This window comes from Natrix helvetica, assembly GCF_964273705.1.
Source record: "Natrix helvetica genome assembly, chromosome: Z".
In the NCBI taxonomy this organism is placed as follows: Eukaryota; Metazoa; Chordata; class Lepidosauria; order Squamata; family Natricidae; genus Natrix; species Natrix helvetica.
In genome coordinates, this window is record NC_138554.1 from 113,168,205 (window position 1) to 113,187,172 (window position 18,968).

Below are 18,968 nucleotides of genomic sequence, written 5' to 3' on the forward strand. Positions count from 1 at the left end.
TCCCCTCACCCCCCTGAATGTGTGCTCTCCCCCCTCGCCCCACGCATTCACCACAAATTCATATGTGTCTCCTGCTGATACCAGACACTCAAAAATCAGCTGGCTGGCAGAGTGGGTCTGAGCTGGGTGACTGCTTGTGTGCCAGCAAAAAGGGCTCCACGTGCCACCTGTGGCACACATGCCATAGGTTCGCCATCATGGCTATATACTGTATGTGTACTGTGAATGTTTTATTGTTATGATTGTAATTCACAGGAAATCTCTTTGCTTCAGTGATCAAAGACTAACAAAATTATTTTGTTCCCTCTAGCCTAAAGATAGATAAACCTATTATTTTTTCAAAACTCAAGCTGTTAAATCAGCAATAATTCAAATGAACGTGAATGCTGTGACTGCAATGCTTGTTCCTCTAATTTTAAATTTTAAAAACATCTAAATCTCACATTAAACAGACGTTTACAGGAGTGGAAAGGTTGAAATGGGTTCAGAGGACAGCATGTAAGATGATGTAGGAAGTAAAAATCAAGTCTTATGGAAGGATTAATGAGCTGAGATGGTTAGCTTATAAAAGAGAAAAAAGAGAAAACTAAAATGAATTAGATAACCATCTAACAGTACCTAAGTCTTAGTCAGAAGAACATGTTTTCCCTGTTTAAAACAGACAAAGACCAATAGGTTAGAATCAAAAATCTGAATGTGAAAAGGAGAAGTGTAAAGAAGGTGAGCATCCTACCTAGAAAGGTGGTAGATTCCCTTTTGCTGAAAATTTTGGCAGGATGGCAGCTGCCAAGAATATCTTATAGTAGTGGATTCTGATAAGTGAACAGTGAGCTGGGCTGAATTATTTACAACATTCTTTCCCAGTTTTATGTTTTGTAAATCTATGACAGAGTGGATGGCTTAATTAACTCAAATATGTTTATTCTTTATATGATTCCAGCAACAAAATTGGATTTTATTTCTGCATCTTACAATTTTATGTCAGATATTGACCTTTGAGACCAGTAAATAAAAGGGTTATTCAAATATTATACAGTACTGACACTTCAATTATCTTTATGAAGTTTATTGACCTCTGTGTTTTTACAATATGCCGCATGTGTCTATGTGACACAAAGAAAAAATGTTTTTACTTCATTAATGGATATTTATTATGAAGATGGTACTAAAAAGAAAACACTATATATTTGCTTTTTTAACAATGCTAACGGAAATTTTATATAACAGCTAAAGCTTTTATAGCTTTTATGGATTATAATAATGGATAATACATGCCAAGAGACTCTACCAGCAAAATGTTAACTAAATTAAAGTCTTATATGCAGAGGAATAGCTAATTAAATGTACCACATTTTAAAGAGCTAAATATTATGATCAACCCATTGTGTAATTTCCTACAAAGGAAAACAAACAGCAGCTAAACTAAAAGTAATCTGAACAAAAATATTCATGCTTACCATTATCAAAGTATCTTACTGTAGAATCTCTCGAAACGCTGGGATCAAAATTGGCCATCAAGGGTGCAATATATTGTGTTGCTGTTAACATCTGATGTACAACTTCTCCTGTGTAAATAAACCCTGTAAAAAGGAAACAAATAGCAAAATCACATCACTTGTCATTAAAAAGATAATACATGCTACCCTTAATTAGAAGCTGCCAGAGTGTCATAGAACTTCACCAAGAAAATTATTTTCAGTCTTTATGAATGAATCTGAGTTGCTAAAGAACATCAGAATTTCAGTGATGGATAAAATAAATATAAAAACAAAAAGAAGGATAAATCCTGATAGGGAAAAATATCAACTTCAGATTAGCAAAGTTTTAAAGGAAGATTTGTGAACATCAACCACTTTGAAAAGAGGGAAAAAATGTATACAATTACACGAAGGGTCTTCTGGATTCACGAGTTTGATTGCCTCTTCTTATGTGAAAACAACAATGTATGTTGTGGCTTTTTAAAGATTGCCACATTTACGTAGCACAACCTTTTGTGAACTATGCTAATGCACTATCATGGATATATGTATTGCACAAGGATTCAGAACATTGAAATTGTAGGGAAAAATACATCCAATGAAGTACAGATTGGGATAATTACTTTAAACCTTAATTATTTCAGTAGCTATTCACAAACATATATAGAAAATCCCCATGTAGATTTTCTGTTTTAAAAACTTTTAAAAAGTAAGGAATTTTTGTCACATTATATTTTAAGTGACTGTATCCTACCTGGAGAGTTCCTATTATTGGACTCCCAATCATTCACTTTTTCTCTCATATTTAAGTGCTGTTGAATTCAGTTAGAAACACCCGATTACAAAAAGGACAATTTTATATTGCAATTTCCCAATCTGATGCTATTATTTTGATTCATGTCAGATTGTGTAATTTTTTTCTAAAGCAACCACATTCAATGGATACTTTCCAGATGTGTTGGACTGTAATTCACATTATTCCCAAATGATGCAATTTATAGGCAATCCTGCAAACTGTATCCACCAGGCAACAGGCAAACTATAATTTCATCTTTAAATTATATTCCTTAGTAAATGTCAATAGATGATTTTAACCTTTTTCTTGAAGAGAGAAAAATAATTACAAATTCATCATTGTTCCAATGACAACTCCAATCAATAAAAGCTGGATAGCCACAAAATTAATCAGATTTAAATGAACACATATTTATTTAATCTATTTGTATGTCACCTCAATTACAAAAGCAACTGTAGAATTTTACTTGATGTATTGAACATTTTATCATTCCCACTTACACATTGAATCAACCACAAATGTCAGCTAAGCAGATTCTTGAATATATTTCCACAGACATTTGGCAAAAACTAGTTTACATTGTCTAAGATCCAGTTTTCCAACAGTTTTTGCTCTTAGTTGATGCTACAGGAGCCTATAAAAGTGTTCAAAATCTATAGTTTCCTAAAGTATTTAATCTTCTTTTTTGAAAGGCCCTTGAAGCTTCTGAAATCTTCCTCATCTTCAGATGTATTGGACCTCAACTCTCATAATCCCAAACAAGCAAGCACTAGCTGTGAATTATAGGAGTTGAAATTCAACATTCTAAAAAGAAGTACCTCGGAAAAAGCTGATCTATAGCTTGAAACACATACAGTATGTTCTAAACTATTAGAATAAATTAATGGAATTACTAAATTACCAAAGGAGATTAAAAATTATAATATAATTTAGAGAATAAGACTAGGACATTTAAAAGCAAACATAGAAGTGAGTTGTGCAGCCGCTGACATAAGTGCTTTTGTTATAAATAAATGTTCCGTGACTTAAATATATGTCCCTCAGTGAACTTAGTAATATGGATGGCACACTCAAATAATAAAGTGTATTATTTATACTTTATAACAGAACTCATCTAATAGCATTCAGTGGTACTGTGTGTCAAAAGATGGCTATCCCAAATGTGAAAATTCTATTTATGAAATGGCACAATGGATGCTTTCAAACTGTGAGAAATTTCAGTAAATTGATTTTTGCTCAAATCTTTACCAATTTCCTCTCTCCCAGTTTTGTGTACTATGCTTACAGTAGGTCAGACCGTAGGCGGCAGAATTCTAGGTTTTCCAAGCTCAAAATTTCCAGCCTGGTGGCATAAGGTATTCTATTATGAGCAGAGCAGTGGGGTACTCTTCTCGTGAAATACCTCTGGACTCACTCAATTGTATTAATGTCTGATATACAGTGTGGATTCCAGGCAGATGAGCTGTATTCGAGAACTATATACCCTAATTTGCAGTACAATGTTACCGGAGAAGAAGCTTCTCAAATTAGGTTAACAACTCTTAATGCCTTTTTGGCAATTTGGCTGTTATAGTGAGCTCTGGTGCTTAGACTGTTCGAGATGAGTACTCCTAGGTCCTTGACAGAGTGAGGGTTGTCTACGAGGTCATATCCGCCCAATCTGTATTTGGTGTTCTGATTTTTGTTGCCAATGTGTAAGACAGAGCATTGTTGGTTGAGATTTGGAGTTGCCAATTGTTCAACCATTCTGACACATAGTCAAGGTTGCTTTGTAGAGCAGCAATATTGTCGGTGGTGTTAAATAGTTTTAATAGTTTATACAACACACAATTTAAATCTGGAATTCATTACTTCTAGAGGCCTATGGAACTACCACTAGGTTTGATGCTGGCTACCAACTCAACTGACTTCAAAAAAGTGTTGGTACAATTCACTGAAGTCATGACGATCAATGACTATTAGGCTTGATAGCAATGTGACTGCCTCTGAAGACATTTGCTAGGAGGATAGAATAGTTAGTTGGCTACTATGAGAACAGACTGTTGGACTAGGTGGGGAAGGGGTCTGTCTGATCTAGCAGGGCATTGCTTATGTTCTGACATGTGATATTCAGGAATAGACTTTTAGTTTCCTGCTCTTTCAGAAATTCCCATTCTTGCGTCCTACCTTTCAATCTTCAGCTACCAATCAGGAGCAAAGAAGAAAAAAGAGACAATTTATATTATTGCCATATTTAGTAACTAGGAATCATATAAATAAACATCACATCACCAATAGATCCAGAACAACTTTCTTCCCAACTTTCCCTTAGCAATAATTGAATTTACATATGGACTGAAAATCTGCACATATTTTAGTTGTATAGCGGTTTTGCATCTACATAAGGCATACTTTGGTGAAGCAGCTTAACCTCAGAGTGGTATTTGTCAAGACAACAGAGAAAGATCAAGCTGTTTGTCAAAGAAGAGCTCATTTTTTACAACTGAGACAGTGCATGGTAAAACCATATGTTAAAAGCTTAGTGATACAGGAAGTGCTTACTAAGCTAAAAATATAACTGTCTACCAGCAATGATTATATAAGGAATAGTTTTTTCTGATAAACACTTCCAATGAGCATACACTACTACACTACTTGAGCATGCCTGTCAGTGTGACTTTATGGGACAGATTATTATGCTGAAAGTCAACATTTGTAAAGAGTCCCTTTAAAAAAATAAAATTTTAGGTAAACTCTTCTTCTTGCCTAAAGGGTTCAAAGACAACAGTATTGCTTACGTAATCATATAATATCACACTGACATGTTGAAAATGCAGAGATCAGCACAACAGGGTATAAGGTATTTACTTCCACTTGCTGAGGCCTTCAAAATGTGTAAGCTTTCCACTTCTTATTTAAGCCAGACAAGTATCATGCCTGCTCTACTACTCATTTCCCCCCCAAAATAAATTCCCATGAAATTGAAGATGAAAAAATATAACAGAATATTGACAGGGAAAATTGAATATGGCATATCAGTATGTGACATATTTGCTATACTCCTGGAAATTCTGATCAATATTATTCCACATAGCAAGGTTTAGTATAATCTTTAATATTTTAAAATCAGAGTAGCATATATATATATATATATATATATATATATATATATATATATATATATATATATATATATATATATATATATATATATATATATATATATATATATATATATATATATATATATATATATATATATATATATAATATAATTTGTTTGTTTGTTTGTTGTTTCCTTTCTGTACACTATAGTTGTAATCCTCACCACTATCATCCTCATTCTGTCCACAATCTGGCTTCAATTTGAGTATCTAAATTTTTTTGGGCTACTTCCTACCTTAAAGGCAGACACTTGGCCTTTAGATAGAGTCAAAGCCCTCTCTAACCCATTCCTGCTCATTTCTTGTATCTTTATTACAAGCCTATTTTTTTCCCTGGTTGCAACAAAGATTAAAATTCTATGACCAGTGAATAGAGACAGGGTCCTCCTTGGTGTATCAACCCACATCTAGAGAACACACCACAAATAACTTCCCCTCAGCCCATTCTATCTTTTCAGCATTCTGCATAATTTTCCTCATACTGATCAACATGTTTTACGGTCTATTTTAACTGCTGGTTTAAGTCAGTTCTTTGTCCTTTGTTCATGTGCACAAAAACCTATACTGAACAGCAGAACAAACACATTTACAAGACACCACTGATTTTTTTAGGCCATATGATTCCTGCAGAATAGCAGCTGCAGTATCTAGTTCTCGCCAATGCCTGTGCAAGTAATGATACCATTTAAAGTAAATTAAATGCAAATTTTGGTGATTATAACCAACTCATTACATTTAAGTTTCAACCCTCCATTTTTTTGGTGGGACGTAAATCTGCTTCCAAAAAGATAAGATTCCACACTAAATAGGGTGTGGTACACAACCCATATAATTTTGTGTTGGCTCACATGCCATGTGATAATCCATGATGAAGAAAGCTACACAATGTCTATAGCCACAGAAAAAGGGATAAATTATATTAGAAGATATCCCCCCAAAAAATAACTGCATCAAATGCATCATAAAGAAAAAAAATAAAAGAATTGTAGGAATTTTTTTTCCATATTTTTTGCACAATATTGATTAAGAGAATCTTGGAAGGAAGGTATTACTGGGTAGAGTGATAAAATATTCACTAACCATAGTATTTCTATTCTACACTACCAATAAAATTTCACAAATATGGAGTGATAATAAAGGCATAAAAGTATTTTAAACATTACTGTTTTTTTTTAAAAAAAAGACAGTAATAGAAAATCAGAAATGCAGACAGTTATATTTTGATTGCTAGATTGGTATTTACCAAATATACCTACAATAATTTAGAACTGTGTAAATCCTGGAATGAAACAGCATTCTGAATCTTCAGCCTGTAGGTGTAACACAGCTACTCTGACCTTTTCAGAATATGTGTGTGTGTGTGTGTGTGTTGCATCTGTGCTGATAAATAAATAAAGGGAGACTAGTATAGATCCCATATATATATGGGTCCAGAAGAGTATGTATGTATGTATGTATGTGTGTGTGTGCGTGCGTGCGTGCGTACGTACATACATACATACATACATACATACATACATACATACATACATACATGGATCCAGAAGAACTTGAAGCAGCCATAGTTTTCAAACAGTTGCTTTACAGTTCTGTTTGAGGCATTTTTCAAGGATAAAGTGTCTCATCAAATAATTTGCACAGACTTATTTAATATCTTCTAAAGAAATTTCTTAAACATCAAAAAGGTTTTCCTTTCAGATGTTCTTTAGATCCAAGAATTCCCATCAATGGCCACACTGGCTAAGGATTTTTGAAATTGAAATAAATACATCTGGAATGTATCCATGTATGGAAAAGATGCTTAAAATTGAAAAGAAAACTTCAATTACCATATTTTGACCCAAACTAATAATTATACTATTTTACAGTATTGTTGGGAGAAAAAAGTTTAGGACTTTCATTTCCAGGGTCTTTGAGATCAGCTATGAAGGTTAATGACTCTTCTATTTTATTTCATTGACTAATATAGAAATTTAGCTAGGACTGAATGGGGATCAAGAATAAGTATAACTAAGATCACGTGCAGTGTTAATACCACTTTATAATGCCTTGGTAAGGCCACACTTGGAATAATGCATTCAGTTTTGGTCGCCATGATGTAGAAAAGTTGTGGAGACTCTAGAAAGAGTGCAGAGAAGAGCAACAAAGATGATTAGGGGACTGGAGGCTAAAACATATGAAGAACGGTTACAGGAACTGTGTGTGTCTACTTTAATGAAAAGAAGGACTGGGGAGACATGATAGCAGTGTTCCAATATCTCAGGGGTTGCCACAAAAAAGAGGAACTCAAACTATTCTCCAAAGCATCTGAGGGTAGAACAAGAAGCAATGGGTAGAAACTAATCAAGGAGAGAAGCAACTTAGAACTGAGGAGAAATTTCCTGACAGTTAAAACAATTAATCAGTGGAACAACTTGCCTCCAGAAATTGTGAATGCTCCAACACTGGAAGTTTTTAAGAAGATGTTGGATAACCATTTGTCTGAAGTGGTGTACGGTTTCTTGCCTAGGCAGGGGGTTGGACTTGAAGACCTCCAAGATTCCTTCCAACTCTGTTATTCTATTCTATATATAGACTTTTCAATGTCTATATATGAAAAGACATCAAATTTTCCAGACCACTGAAAATAATGCTATGGCAATTATCCTGGATAGTCCCCAAAGAGGTAAAGGTTCCCCTCGCACATATGTGCTAGTCGTTCCCAACTAGGGAGCGGTGCTCATCTCAATTTCAAAACCGAAGAGCCCGCATTGTCCGAAGACGTCTCCATGGTCATGTGGCTGGCATGATTAAATGCTGAAGGGGCACATAATGCTGTTACCTTCCCACCAAAGTTGGTCTCTATTTTTTAACTTGCATTTTTACATGCTTTCAAACTGCTAGGTTGGCAGAAGCTGGGACAAGTAACGGAAGCTCACTTTGTTACGCGGCACTAGGGATTTGAACCACCAAACTGCTGACCTTTCTGATCAACAAGCTCAGTGTCTTAGCCACTGAGCCACCCCAAAGAACTGGTCCTTAAAACAACACCAGAATAGAGGTGGAAAATGGTGCATTAGGTGACGATTAAGGAAACAATTTGGAAGGAGCAATTCCACCCATCCTTATGTTTTTTCCCCTAAATTTCTTTTTGGGAAAATCAGTTGACATACAATTTAGTTGTGGTTCCATGTTTTATTATCTCCCTCTTGTTCCCAGACAAAAAACAACAACAGCACAAAAACCAAGCTTCTACGAACAATTCCAACAATTCCTCTTTTATATTGGGATATTATTTCTTCAACTATATCACACAATTCTTACTTAGATGCTACAGACACTCTTCCACCCTCTCTCTTCAAACTTTCCCATTCTGGTGCTCTCTAAATGGTTTGAGAGTACAACTCCAATGAAGAAAGAGATCTTCTCTGCTGTCTCCCTCATCCTATCAAACATCTCATCCAGAGATGAGGTAAGCTCCCATTCTTCTAGTTTTCTGTAAGAATCTCAAGATCTAATTTTGCTAATTAGCATGGGGTTCTAAGAGTGTTATGTATTCTGTGGGATCGCTGATTTATTGAGGGTACTCCTTGTAGCTTTGTGAGTGTTTCAGCTTTGATTAACTTAGGTTTTTTAAAAAATTAACTTTGATTTTAAACTTGTAAATTTTAGCCTTGTTTTCATTTTGCTTTTAATTGTCTTTTAAATAATGTTTTGTATTACTTATTATTTTGTCTGTAAACTCTTCAGCGTTACTTACATAGGTTATATGGGTGATGTATAAATTCAATAGTTAACTAGCCAATTAAATCCATCAATTGATCAATCTGGTCATCCACCCATCCATCCTTAGGATTTACAGTCAGCTTGATTTGTGCAATGATATATACATATCATATAGTTAAAAGTAGAAAAGTAGAAAAAAAAACAATAAAGCTTGGACCTCAATAGCAGTGGTGGGTTCCTACCGGTTCGCACCGGATCGCGCGAACCGGTTGGCGACCGAACCCGGAAGTAACCGGACCCGGAAGTAACTTCTGGGAACCGGCACCGGTCCTGTCGTTCAATCGCCCATCTGCCCAATGCAGCTCGCTCGCTCCCCCGCCCATCTGCACTAAACTAGCTAGCCCAGCCAGCCGCTCACTGATTGGCTGGAGTCCAGCCAATCAGTGAGCGGACTGGAGGCGAACCGTTTAAAAGTGGGTCCTCCATTTCAAAACTCCCTTCTCTTCGCCTTCCAGGAGCTTGCTGCTTCCCACAGGTAAGCAACTAAGCGCGAGGGGGGGGGGCGGGAGGCTAGCTTTGGCGAGGAAAGGCCTCGCTGAAGCGGCGGGCTGGCGTGGGCCATGCGGGCGGCGGGCAGCTAGCTTCGCCCAGGAGAGGCCCCTGGGCCTTTCCGGGACGAAGCACCGGCGTCGCGTGGGACGCGCGACTGCCGGGAAGCTAGCTCAGCCCAGGAGAGGCCCCTGGGCCTTTCCGGGGCGAAGCACCGGCGTCGCATGGGATGCGCGACTGCCGGGAAGCTAGCTCAGCCCAGGAGAGGCCCCTGGGCCTTTCCGGGGCGAAGCACCGGCGTCGCGTGGGATGCGCGACCGCTGGGAAGCTAGCTCAGCCCAGGAGAGGCCCCTGGGCCTTTCCGGGGCGAAGCACCGGCGTCGCGTGGGACGCGCGACCGCCGGGAAGCTAGCTTAGCCCAGGAGAGGCCCCTGGGCCTTTCCGGGACAAAGCACCAGGCTGGCGTGGGCGGCAAGCCTCCGCGAGGCTAGGCCAAAAGCCCCCCACCCTCCCCTCTCCAGCCTCGCCTGGCTGGCTAAGCCCTAAGAGTCTTAAACAGTCTTACCTGTCTTCCTGCCTCTCTGCTGCCTGTTGCATCGGAGAGCTGCTGATTCTGCCTGCTGGTAAGTAACCTGGTTTTTTTTCTTTTATTTTTTTAATGTATTTTAAAATAATATTTTATTTATTGTGCATAGAATTTTTTAAAATATTTTTACTTAAAAGTATTGAGTGTAGAATATTTTAAAATGGTTTACTTCAATTTATTGTGTATGGATTCTTTTTTAAAATTGTCTCAGACTATTTTAAAAAAGATTCTATCCAAAATAAATTAAAATAAACCATTTTAAAATATTCTATACTCAATACTTTAAAATGTATTGTGTATAGAATTGTTTTAAATTGTTTTATTGTAATTTATTGTGTATTGAATGTTTTTAATGGTTTCATTTTAAATTATTGTGTGTGGAGTAGTTTGAAATGGTACAGTATAAATTATTGCTGGTGGAATAATGGTTACAGTTGGTACAATACCTTAAAATAGTTATAGTATAAATTATTGCTGGTGGAATACTTAACAATGGTTTTTAAGGATTTTTTTTATTTATAGAATATCTTTTTTAAATTGTTTGGGAATTTTTATGTTTTAATTGTTTATAAAATATATTTACTACAAGAAATGTTATTCCTTTTTGCAAATGTTTTCTTTGTGGTGCAATATGTTGCTTAAAAGTGTTCAGACCAGGTTTATATATCTCAAAGTGGGTGCAGGCCAGGTTGGTGCAAGGCAGCTTTGCCACATTTAACGTGTTTCACCCTGGTTGTTTAGGTAATTCTGAGGTGGTTGCTGGTTCTGTGAGCTTCCTGGCACTGTCCTTTATAATTTCCCACAATGCCTTGATGGTTTTTATTCCAGTGGCTTTGTCTTTCCTGTCCTTAGGGTTAGGGGGGAAAAAAACACTGGTTTCATTTGCAGTCTTTGGGGGGGGGACAAAAAGGAGAAAGAGGGAGGAGGTGGGGGAAAGTGGGATCCTTGCTGCTTTCTGAGCTTGGTGGGTTTGTTTACAGACATTTCACTACCAAACTAGGTAACATCATCAGTGCTAGATGGGGTTGTGGGGAAAGGAGGAGGAGGAGGAGAAGTCGAAGGACAAAAAGGAAAAAGATAAGGAGGGAGAGGACTGTGGGGTCCTTTGGTGTTCTCTGAACCTGGTGGTTTTTAATTATTTTTAGGGATTTTTTATTTATTTATTGTTTATAGAATGTTTATTACAAGAAATATTATTCCTTTTTGCAAATGTTTTATTTGTGATGCAATATGTTGCTTTTAAGTGTACAGGTTGGTGTATGGTATGTGTCTCAAGGTGGCTTCTTTTCTATGGGCAGGCCAGGTTGGTGCAAGGCAGCTTTGCCAGATTTTGTGTGTTTCTATGTGATACCTGGTTGTTTAGGTAATTGTGAGGTGGTTGCTGGTTCTGTGAGCTTCCTGGCACTGTCCTTTATAATTTCCCACAATGCCTTGATGGTTTTTATTCCTGTGGCTTTGTCTTTCCTGTTCTTAGGGTTAGGGAAAAAAACTGGTTTCATCTGCAGTCTTTTGGGGGGGAAATTGTTTGTGTGTGTGTGTGTGTGTGTGTTTTCCTGGCACTGTCATAGTTTGTGTTTGTGGGTATGTAATGTCCTGCAGTTATCTACACATTAATAATGATCAAGTACTAATAATATTTCCTTATACATTTTAATGACCTTTCCTTTCATAATTGGTGTTTTCTTTCATACTTTTAGATTTCTAATTGCTGTTTCTGTTAGTTAGCAATTGATAAAACAAATTCCACATGAAAAAGTATTCAAAGCCTTCTTGGTTTTAATTGTCAATTTATTCATTCTTGCACATTCTAATATTTATTCATTTTCATATCTTTGTTTTTTCCACTGTTGTGCAAACACAATTCCAACAGCTGTTAACATGTGTAAAATTAAATATGTATTTATTTCCTTTGAAATGCAAGTACTAAGTAGTAAGCTACTTACCTTCTGTAAGTATCTCTTTTATTGTTTTGTGTACTTATTTTAATCTTATTTAAGTAGTAAGTGCACAAAATAATAAATTTCCTTTTTGATATCTTCTTTTTGTAGATCATTCATTGGGGCAAAAAATTCAGTGACATTGTCTTGGCCACTCCCATCCGGTCACATGACTGCCAAGCCACTCCCACCCGGTCACATGGCCGGCAAGCCACTCCCACCCGGTCACATGGCCAGCAAGCCACTCCCACCAGGTCACATGGCTGGCAAGCCACTCCCACAAAGGAGGCCACACCCACAGAGTAGGTTCCAAAAATTTTTGAAACCCACCACTGCTCAATAGGCTTACCTTTTTTCAAAGTTTGACTAAGACTATAGTATAGGAATGGGTAAATGCATAAAACTCACTTAAAATTAATGTTTTATTAAACGAACACCAAGGCTCAGTTTTCTTTGGAACTGCTAAATATTATGGAAACAGACAATTAGATCAGCTCAATTGTCTCTATTAAAACTTCCAAAATGCAGGTTTCATGACATAAATAATTCAGTCTAACTAAGTGGACTCCCAGTTAACTGCAATACTGGCTTGATAAATGAAACACTAACATAACTTGCAACATCTAGTTTAGCAGGTAGCAGCTCCTGGGATGCATCACCACCCTCAAACTTTCTTTCAATATTGCTTTGATGGAACAAGTTTTCTTACAAAGTTTAACATTCTACTTTACTGAAGCTGATAAGTTAGATAAATTAGTTTGCCAGATGGAGTGGTGCTGAGGAATTTATTACAATTCAATTGCAAACGGTCTTCCATTAACAGGCAGGGATTCATTTGCTCTAAGTCTTAGCTTCCTTAACTCATTGTTGCCTTTTGCCTTCAATAATCTTTTCTTTCTCCCTCCAAGAGCTTAAATGGCTCTGCATTTGCTGAGCATACAAAGGCAAATCACAGAACAACTCAGCCAAGTAGTCTGATATAAAGATCAACTACTAGCAAAAGGGAAATAAAATGTACTGAGAATTTTGCCACATATCTTCATTAGAGAAAGACAAAAAATGATTTGCTATCATTTGGTTTAAGTACCACTATCAAGACCAGAGAGCTCATTTAAAAACAAATATATTCCCATTTACTCCTTCCTCTATCTAGACTCCACAAAATTGGTACCTACAAATATACTTAGTATTTATATTACATTATTGGTGTGATTATTATTGTTTATTGCACCAGCAAAGAATGTTAATCTGAGTTCCATTCCCACCACAGGCCTGAAATTTTTATTCAATAATGTATCTCTGGAGATTTGCAAATGTCTTCATAATTTCATCAAGATTAACATTGGGAAAAAAAAAGACAACAATGATTCTCCATCCTAAAGACAATCTTAGAATGTTTAGTTAAGAAAATAAGAAGTTTGGTAGTATTACTTGAGTTTGGGAGAGAGATGAAAAAACAATCTCCTACAGCTTTTTATACTGCCTTTGTCCCAAACAATTTAGAGATTTCTTTTGCTTGGCTAGTTCTAGTTCTCCATTTTTAAATTGTCATGCTAGGCAAACAATGCTCACATTTGCAACATCAATGTACAGCAAACACTTGTGAGATTGAATTTTGGTAAAAATGCTAGCTGGCTGAGAAAAGATTAGGGGAAAGGCTTGATATGATTCCTTTCACAATCTTTTAAAATAAAATATCAGGATTTAGTCTGTTATATAACCTATGATTCAGATTTATAGGTCTCACAAGATTTCTCTTTATCAAACAACTTTCATATGCATACTCACTTTTTTTGACATTTTTGTGATGGGTTTAGTGGCCATTTTGTCAATCCCTTGATGCTTTGAATACATATCAGCGTCAGATCTTTAGTCTAGACTAATTTATTAAGGAAATGGCATCCAAATGGCCAAATATTGAGAAATAAAGCATGACAAATAAAATTTGTTTAAGAATAATTTATAACTTGGAAATATCACTATGTACTGTATATGTTCAGGCTCCTACATGTGCCAACTTGAAGGCAATTCTAGGTCTTAAATTTAGCACACATAGATGGCAGACATGTTAATCTCCCTGCAATGATACTCAGAGGCATACACACAAATTCCCACACACAGACTCTATAGAAACAAAAATATTAAATATTCATATAACACATTAATTCAATATTTAATTTTCTTCAATTCTATCATGCCCAATTGTTGGAGATTGTCTGGACAATTTCCTATTTTCTAGGTTTTTAGAAGTGGTTTGGCATTTCCTCCTTCATAGGGTTGCGAGAAAGTGACTGGTGACCAAAATCCAAGGCTTTGTGCCCAAGACAGAATTAAAACTCATGGTCTTCTGGTTCTAGCTTGATTCCTTAATCATGACACCACTCACATTCAATATTACTATATTCAACAATATATGCTATGCAAAAGCAGTTGAAAAAGTATATATTTAATTCTTCAAGTAAGCCTTCAAATTAATGAGAAAATGCAGATTGATTTGAGAAAATATTCAAAGAACAGGAATATAGAAGTCCTAGCAGTATTTTATGGCACCAACCACCAAATGACCCCTCCATCCTTTCAATGCCAGTTTGTGGTTTATATAATCAGATGGTACACTACAACAGTGGGAAAGTTTCTGTGTTTCTTTCCAAGTGAGTGCTATGAAATTACAGGGTACATGTAAGCTTGTTTCCACTTCCCCACCTAAAGGGCAGGTTACAATGTAGTTATGGCTAGAATTAACAAAAGGTAATTTATGAGATGCAACTGTATCACATTTGCCACAAAACCCCATTTGCTTTCCATGCAAAGAAAACACTGATTTCCATGAAGTAGCAGAGAACTTTCCTAGACAGAGGCCCTACTGTAAGTGCTGCCAATTTTTTAAGCAGGGACTCTTACTTATATGTTGTAAAAAGCCTATTTAGGTTAAGGACATATATTTATTTTATTATTTTTATTACTTGCCCCTTCAATACAGAGGAACATTTCTTCCTTTTTGTAAGAATATTAAAACAACAAAACAATCCCACAAAAGAACAAGTCCCAATAAAAAAAAAAATTATAAAGAAAATAATAGTCCCTGGGGAATAATTACGATCAATAGTTGTAGCTGTTGGACTCTGTATGGGTCCTCCCTAATGCTATTAATTCCTGGCTGCTATTTGGTTTAGGTTTTCTTGCATTTTTTTAAAAAATCTTTATATAGTTATTCTATTGTGTTCTGGTCTTTAAGCTTGTCTTGAACCGTACTTTGAATTGATTTTTTAAAAAAATCAAAGTTGCTGAAAATGATAAATGAAGATAATTGCTGATAGAAACTGGATTTTTCTGCTGCAATTCAAGGCAGCATTGTTATAAAATATAGGTTAGCTCTGTTTTGCTAGGCTTTAAGTTAAATTAAAATATAAATTATATTGTCCTTTATTTCTACGAATACTCCTTGTTTACTAAAGCATTTTTTTTATTCTTCAAAAACATGAGCCTTGGTGGTGCAGTGGTTAAAGTGCAGTACTGCAGGCTACTTCTGCTGCCTGCAATTTGGCAGTTCAAATCTCACCAGACTCAACGTTGACTCAGACTTCCATCCTTCTGAGGTGGGTAAAATGAGGACCCAGATTGTTGGGGGCAATATGCTGACTCTGTAAACTGTTAGAGAGAGCTGTAAAAGCACTATGAAGCAATATAAGTCTAAGTGCTATGGTATGCTATGACTATTTATGGTTTAAAATGTATACTGTATAACATTTTAAAAATCCTTAAAGATGCTTGCTTATTTCTTTAGACTGTATGGGTGGCAAAAGGTTTATTCATTCATTAAACACATGAATATTGTTTCTCTTGTTCTAGCCCCAACTATGAATTGATGAACTATACCAGTGATGGTGAACCTTTTCAGCACCGAGTGCCAAAAAGGTTACGCAGAAAGATCATGCATGTGCTCGTCAGGGCTGTGATCGGAAAAGTTGAACTTCCGGGATCTAGTATGCATGTGTGCCCGACAATCAGCTGGCCAGTGTGCATGCACACGCCGGTTTTCAGTGCTGCAGCACAGGCGAAGGACAGCTGATCATCATGCGTGCTTGCATGCCAGAGACCCAGAAGACAAACAGACAAGGTGTGCATGCCAGGCAACATGGCTTTAAATGCCACTTTGGGCACACGTGCCATAGGTTCGCCATCACAGAACTATATTATTCTGAAGCCTAAATATTTGTTTTTAATAACTAATCCTTTCTCTATGTTATGGCTGGATTTGAGATCAATTTTAGTTGAGTTCTTTAATGTGAGATATGAAAGAACATGAAATGCTTAGATTCTTAAATATAATCGATTCCTAGAGACTTTTATTCTCTAATCTGCAAGTTGTAGATAAGGAGGTTTGGGGGTATCAACAAGGTAACAGCAGCCACTTGGGTAACATTTGATGCATACTCAATTTCAGCAAATTGCACAGTGTCATGGTCAAGCTTTTTTTGTGATATAAAATGGATTGATTGATAATGTATTGACTTTTCATTTTGAATACACATAAACAAAGATCCATTAAATGTGTTGTAATTAAAGTTTGTTTCATAATCTACCGTATTTTTCGTTCCCTAAGATGCTCCTGACCATAAGATAAACCTAGGTTTAGAGGAGAAAAACGAGAAAAAAAATCTGCCTCTGCCTCCCAGCGTCCATCCAGTATTCATCTGGCTAACATGCTTGCAGCAAACAGCCAACAGCCTGCTTCCTCTGTGTCTGCTGCCTCTGCTGGGGAATGCTGGAATCTTTGCCTCCGAGCAGCTACTCGGCGGTTGGATCGGCCTCCATGAATACCGCCGGTCAGCTGTTGCAGGTGGCGGGGATCGCTGCTGCTGTTCGCCACTGCCTGTCATCCATATTCGCTCAATAAGACACACAAACATTTCCATCCACTTTTGGGAGGAAAAAAAGTGTGTCTTATGGAGCAAAAAATACGGTATTTCCTGTTTACATTTTTAACGCACTCCTTCAATAGCAATACCTACCTCCTTCATAACAAAGAGTTATCTCTTTCATTCTTCTCTTCTCTTGCTCTTTACAATCACATTTACAATCAACTCTATACACCAGAATCCAGCAGTATATTTTTTTGTCAATCATCTTTTTGCGTTCATTGTCTTTTTTGTTCTTCTGTACCAATCCTACTATTTTTTCTGTTTTCAGCTAATCTTCTTTTTTAAGCTCCCATATGCAACTGTATTAATCCTTAGGGTGGAACTGTTGACTCAAGGAATTGGGATAAACCTACACCAGATATGCAGTTACAGATTGTTGTTTGGATTGTCTCATAATGTTTACATTATTTTCAGTAAAAGAATATAGGAGGATATATTAAAATAATTTGGTTTACCCATTTGGTGCTATTTTTTATATTTTCCAAGCATTTTTATAAAGTATTGCTACATCCTCTTATCATGGACTAGTTTTATCTCTCAGTAAGTATACGCAAGACATTAAAAATAACAAAATAATTAATATTTTCATTCTATAAATCCTATTTTGAAACTGATTTTGGACTGCAAACTTCACAGTTATATTTTATATTTCGGTCTTTCTTACTTTCACCCCATTCTCTGTACCATCCCATCTTGTCTGATTAATTCCACAATTGTTTATAGAGTTCTAGGGAATTTGGAAAGTTTTTTTCCCCACTGCTTTGGTCATTTCCCATTTATACTTATGCTAATCATAGTTGAAAAACTTGTTTTTCAATTTTTAAATAGAATATAAGCTGATCTAAACCCCATGATATCTGAATTTCATTGCTATTTTCAGTTTAAAAGATTAAAAATGCATTCAACCCAGTTTAATTTGTAGTTTTACGCAAAGTGCCAAGTAGCTGTTTTTGATGCTGCTTCTTCTTTTAAAGCATTCCTAGAAAATTAAATCCATGAAGCAAGGAAACTGTCTCTGTGTGTCACTTCAACTACAGAAGCCACTGATGTGAGAAACTGCCAACTTAGAAGTATTATCAGATCACTTCTATCAGAGTGAAAAACTAGACACTGTGCAATTTGCTGAAATTGAGTATGCATCAAATGTTACCCAAGTGGCTGCTGTTACCTTGTTGATACCCCCAAACCTCCTTATCTACAACTTGCAGATTAGAGAATAAAAGTCTCTAGGAATCGATTATATTTAAGAATCTAAGCAGTTCATGTTGTTTCATATCTTTGAAAAATATTCTATGGAAAATAAACACACATATGTTCCTTCTTAGTTATACAGGGCTGACAGTTTGCCCCATATGATTAGCTGTGTAGAAAAAATCTGCATTGCAGTGTTCAAATTATAAACTTTAATATAGGCAATATGTGAAATATTTTAAAGAAGGAATGGAAACTCATAATGCCTCGTGATTTTAGACCATAATTAAGAAATTCATAGAATATTTTTCATATACCGTATTTAATTCAGGAATGTATTTTGAGGAGTGCAATATTTAGTTTGACCTAGTTACTCCACTTACTTCCATAATTAACATTCATGTATTTAATTTTTCATTTTTTATTTCCATCACTGAAAAAGTAGTATTTTAATTTTTATCATTATGATTCCATGGAAAATCAGGCTTTTGCTGTATGAAAATTTAAGAGTTTTATTCATACTAGAGTTTTATCCATACTAGATTTTTACTAATTGTACTCATTCAAGGCAACAGACTTTGTTTCATAACAGCAAACTGGGGCAAAGTTCTCCATGTTTAGGATAACATGAATTTCAAATGTGCAAATTCACATTTCATAG

The 18,968-nt window shown here is 36.1% G+C and overlaps 1 protein-coding gene across 1 annotated transcript in view; it reads right to left on the reverse strand.

Annotated features, from left to right (window-relative positions):
- Positions 1 to 18,968, reverse strand: part of PLXDC2 (plexin domain containing 2) — a 289,186-nt gene that overhangs the window by 70,960 nt on the left and 199,258 nt on the right. The window contains exon 5 of the mRNA XM_081970903.1: positions 1,458 to 1,580. Within this exon, the coding sequence (XP_081827029.1) occupies positions 1,458 to 1,580 (123 nt within the window). The remainder of the gene's footprint in view (positions 1 to 1,457; positions 1,581 to 18,968) is intronic.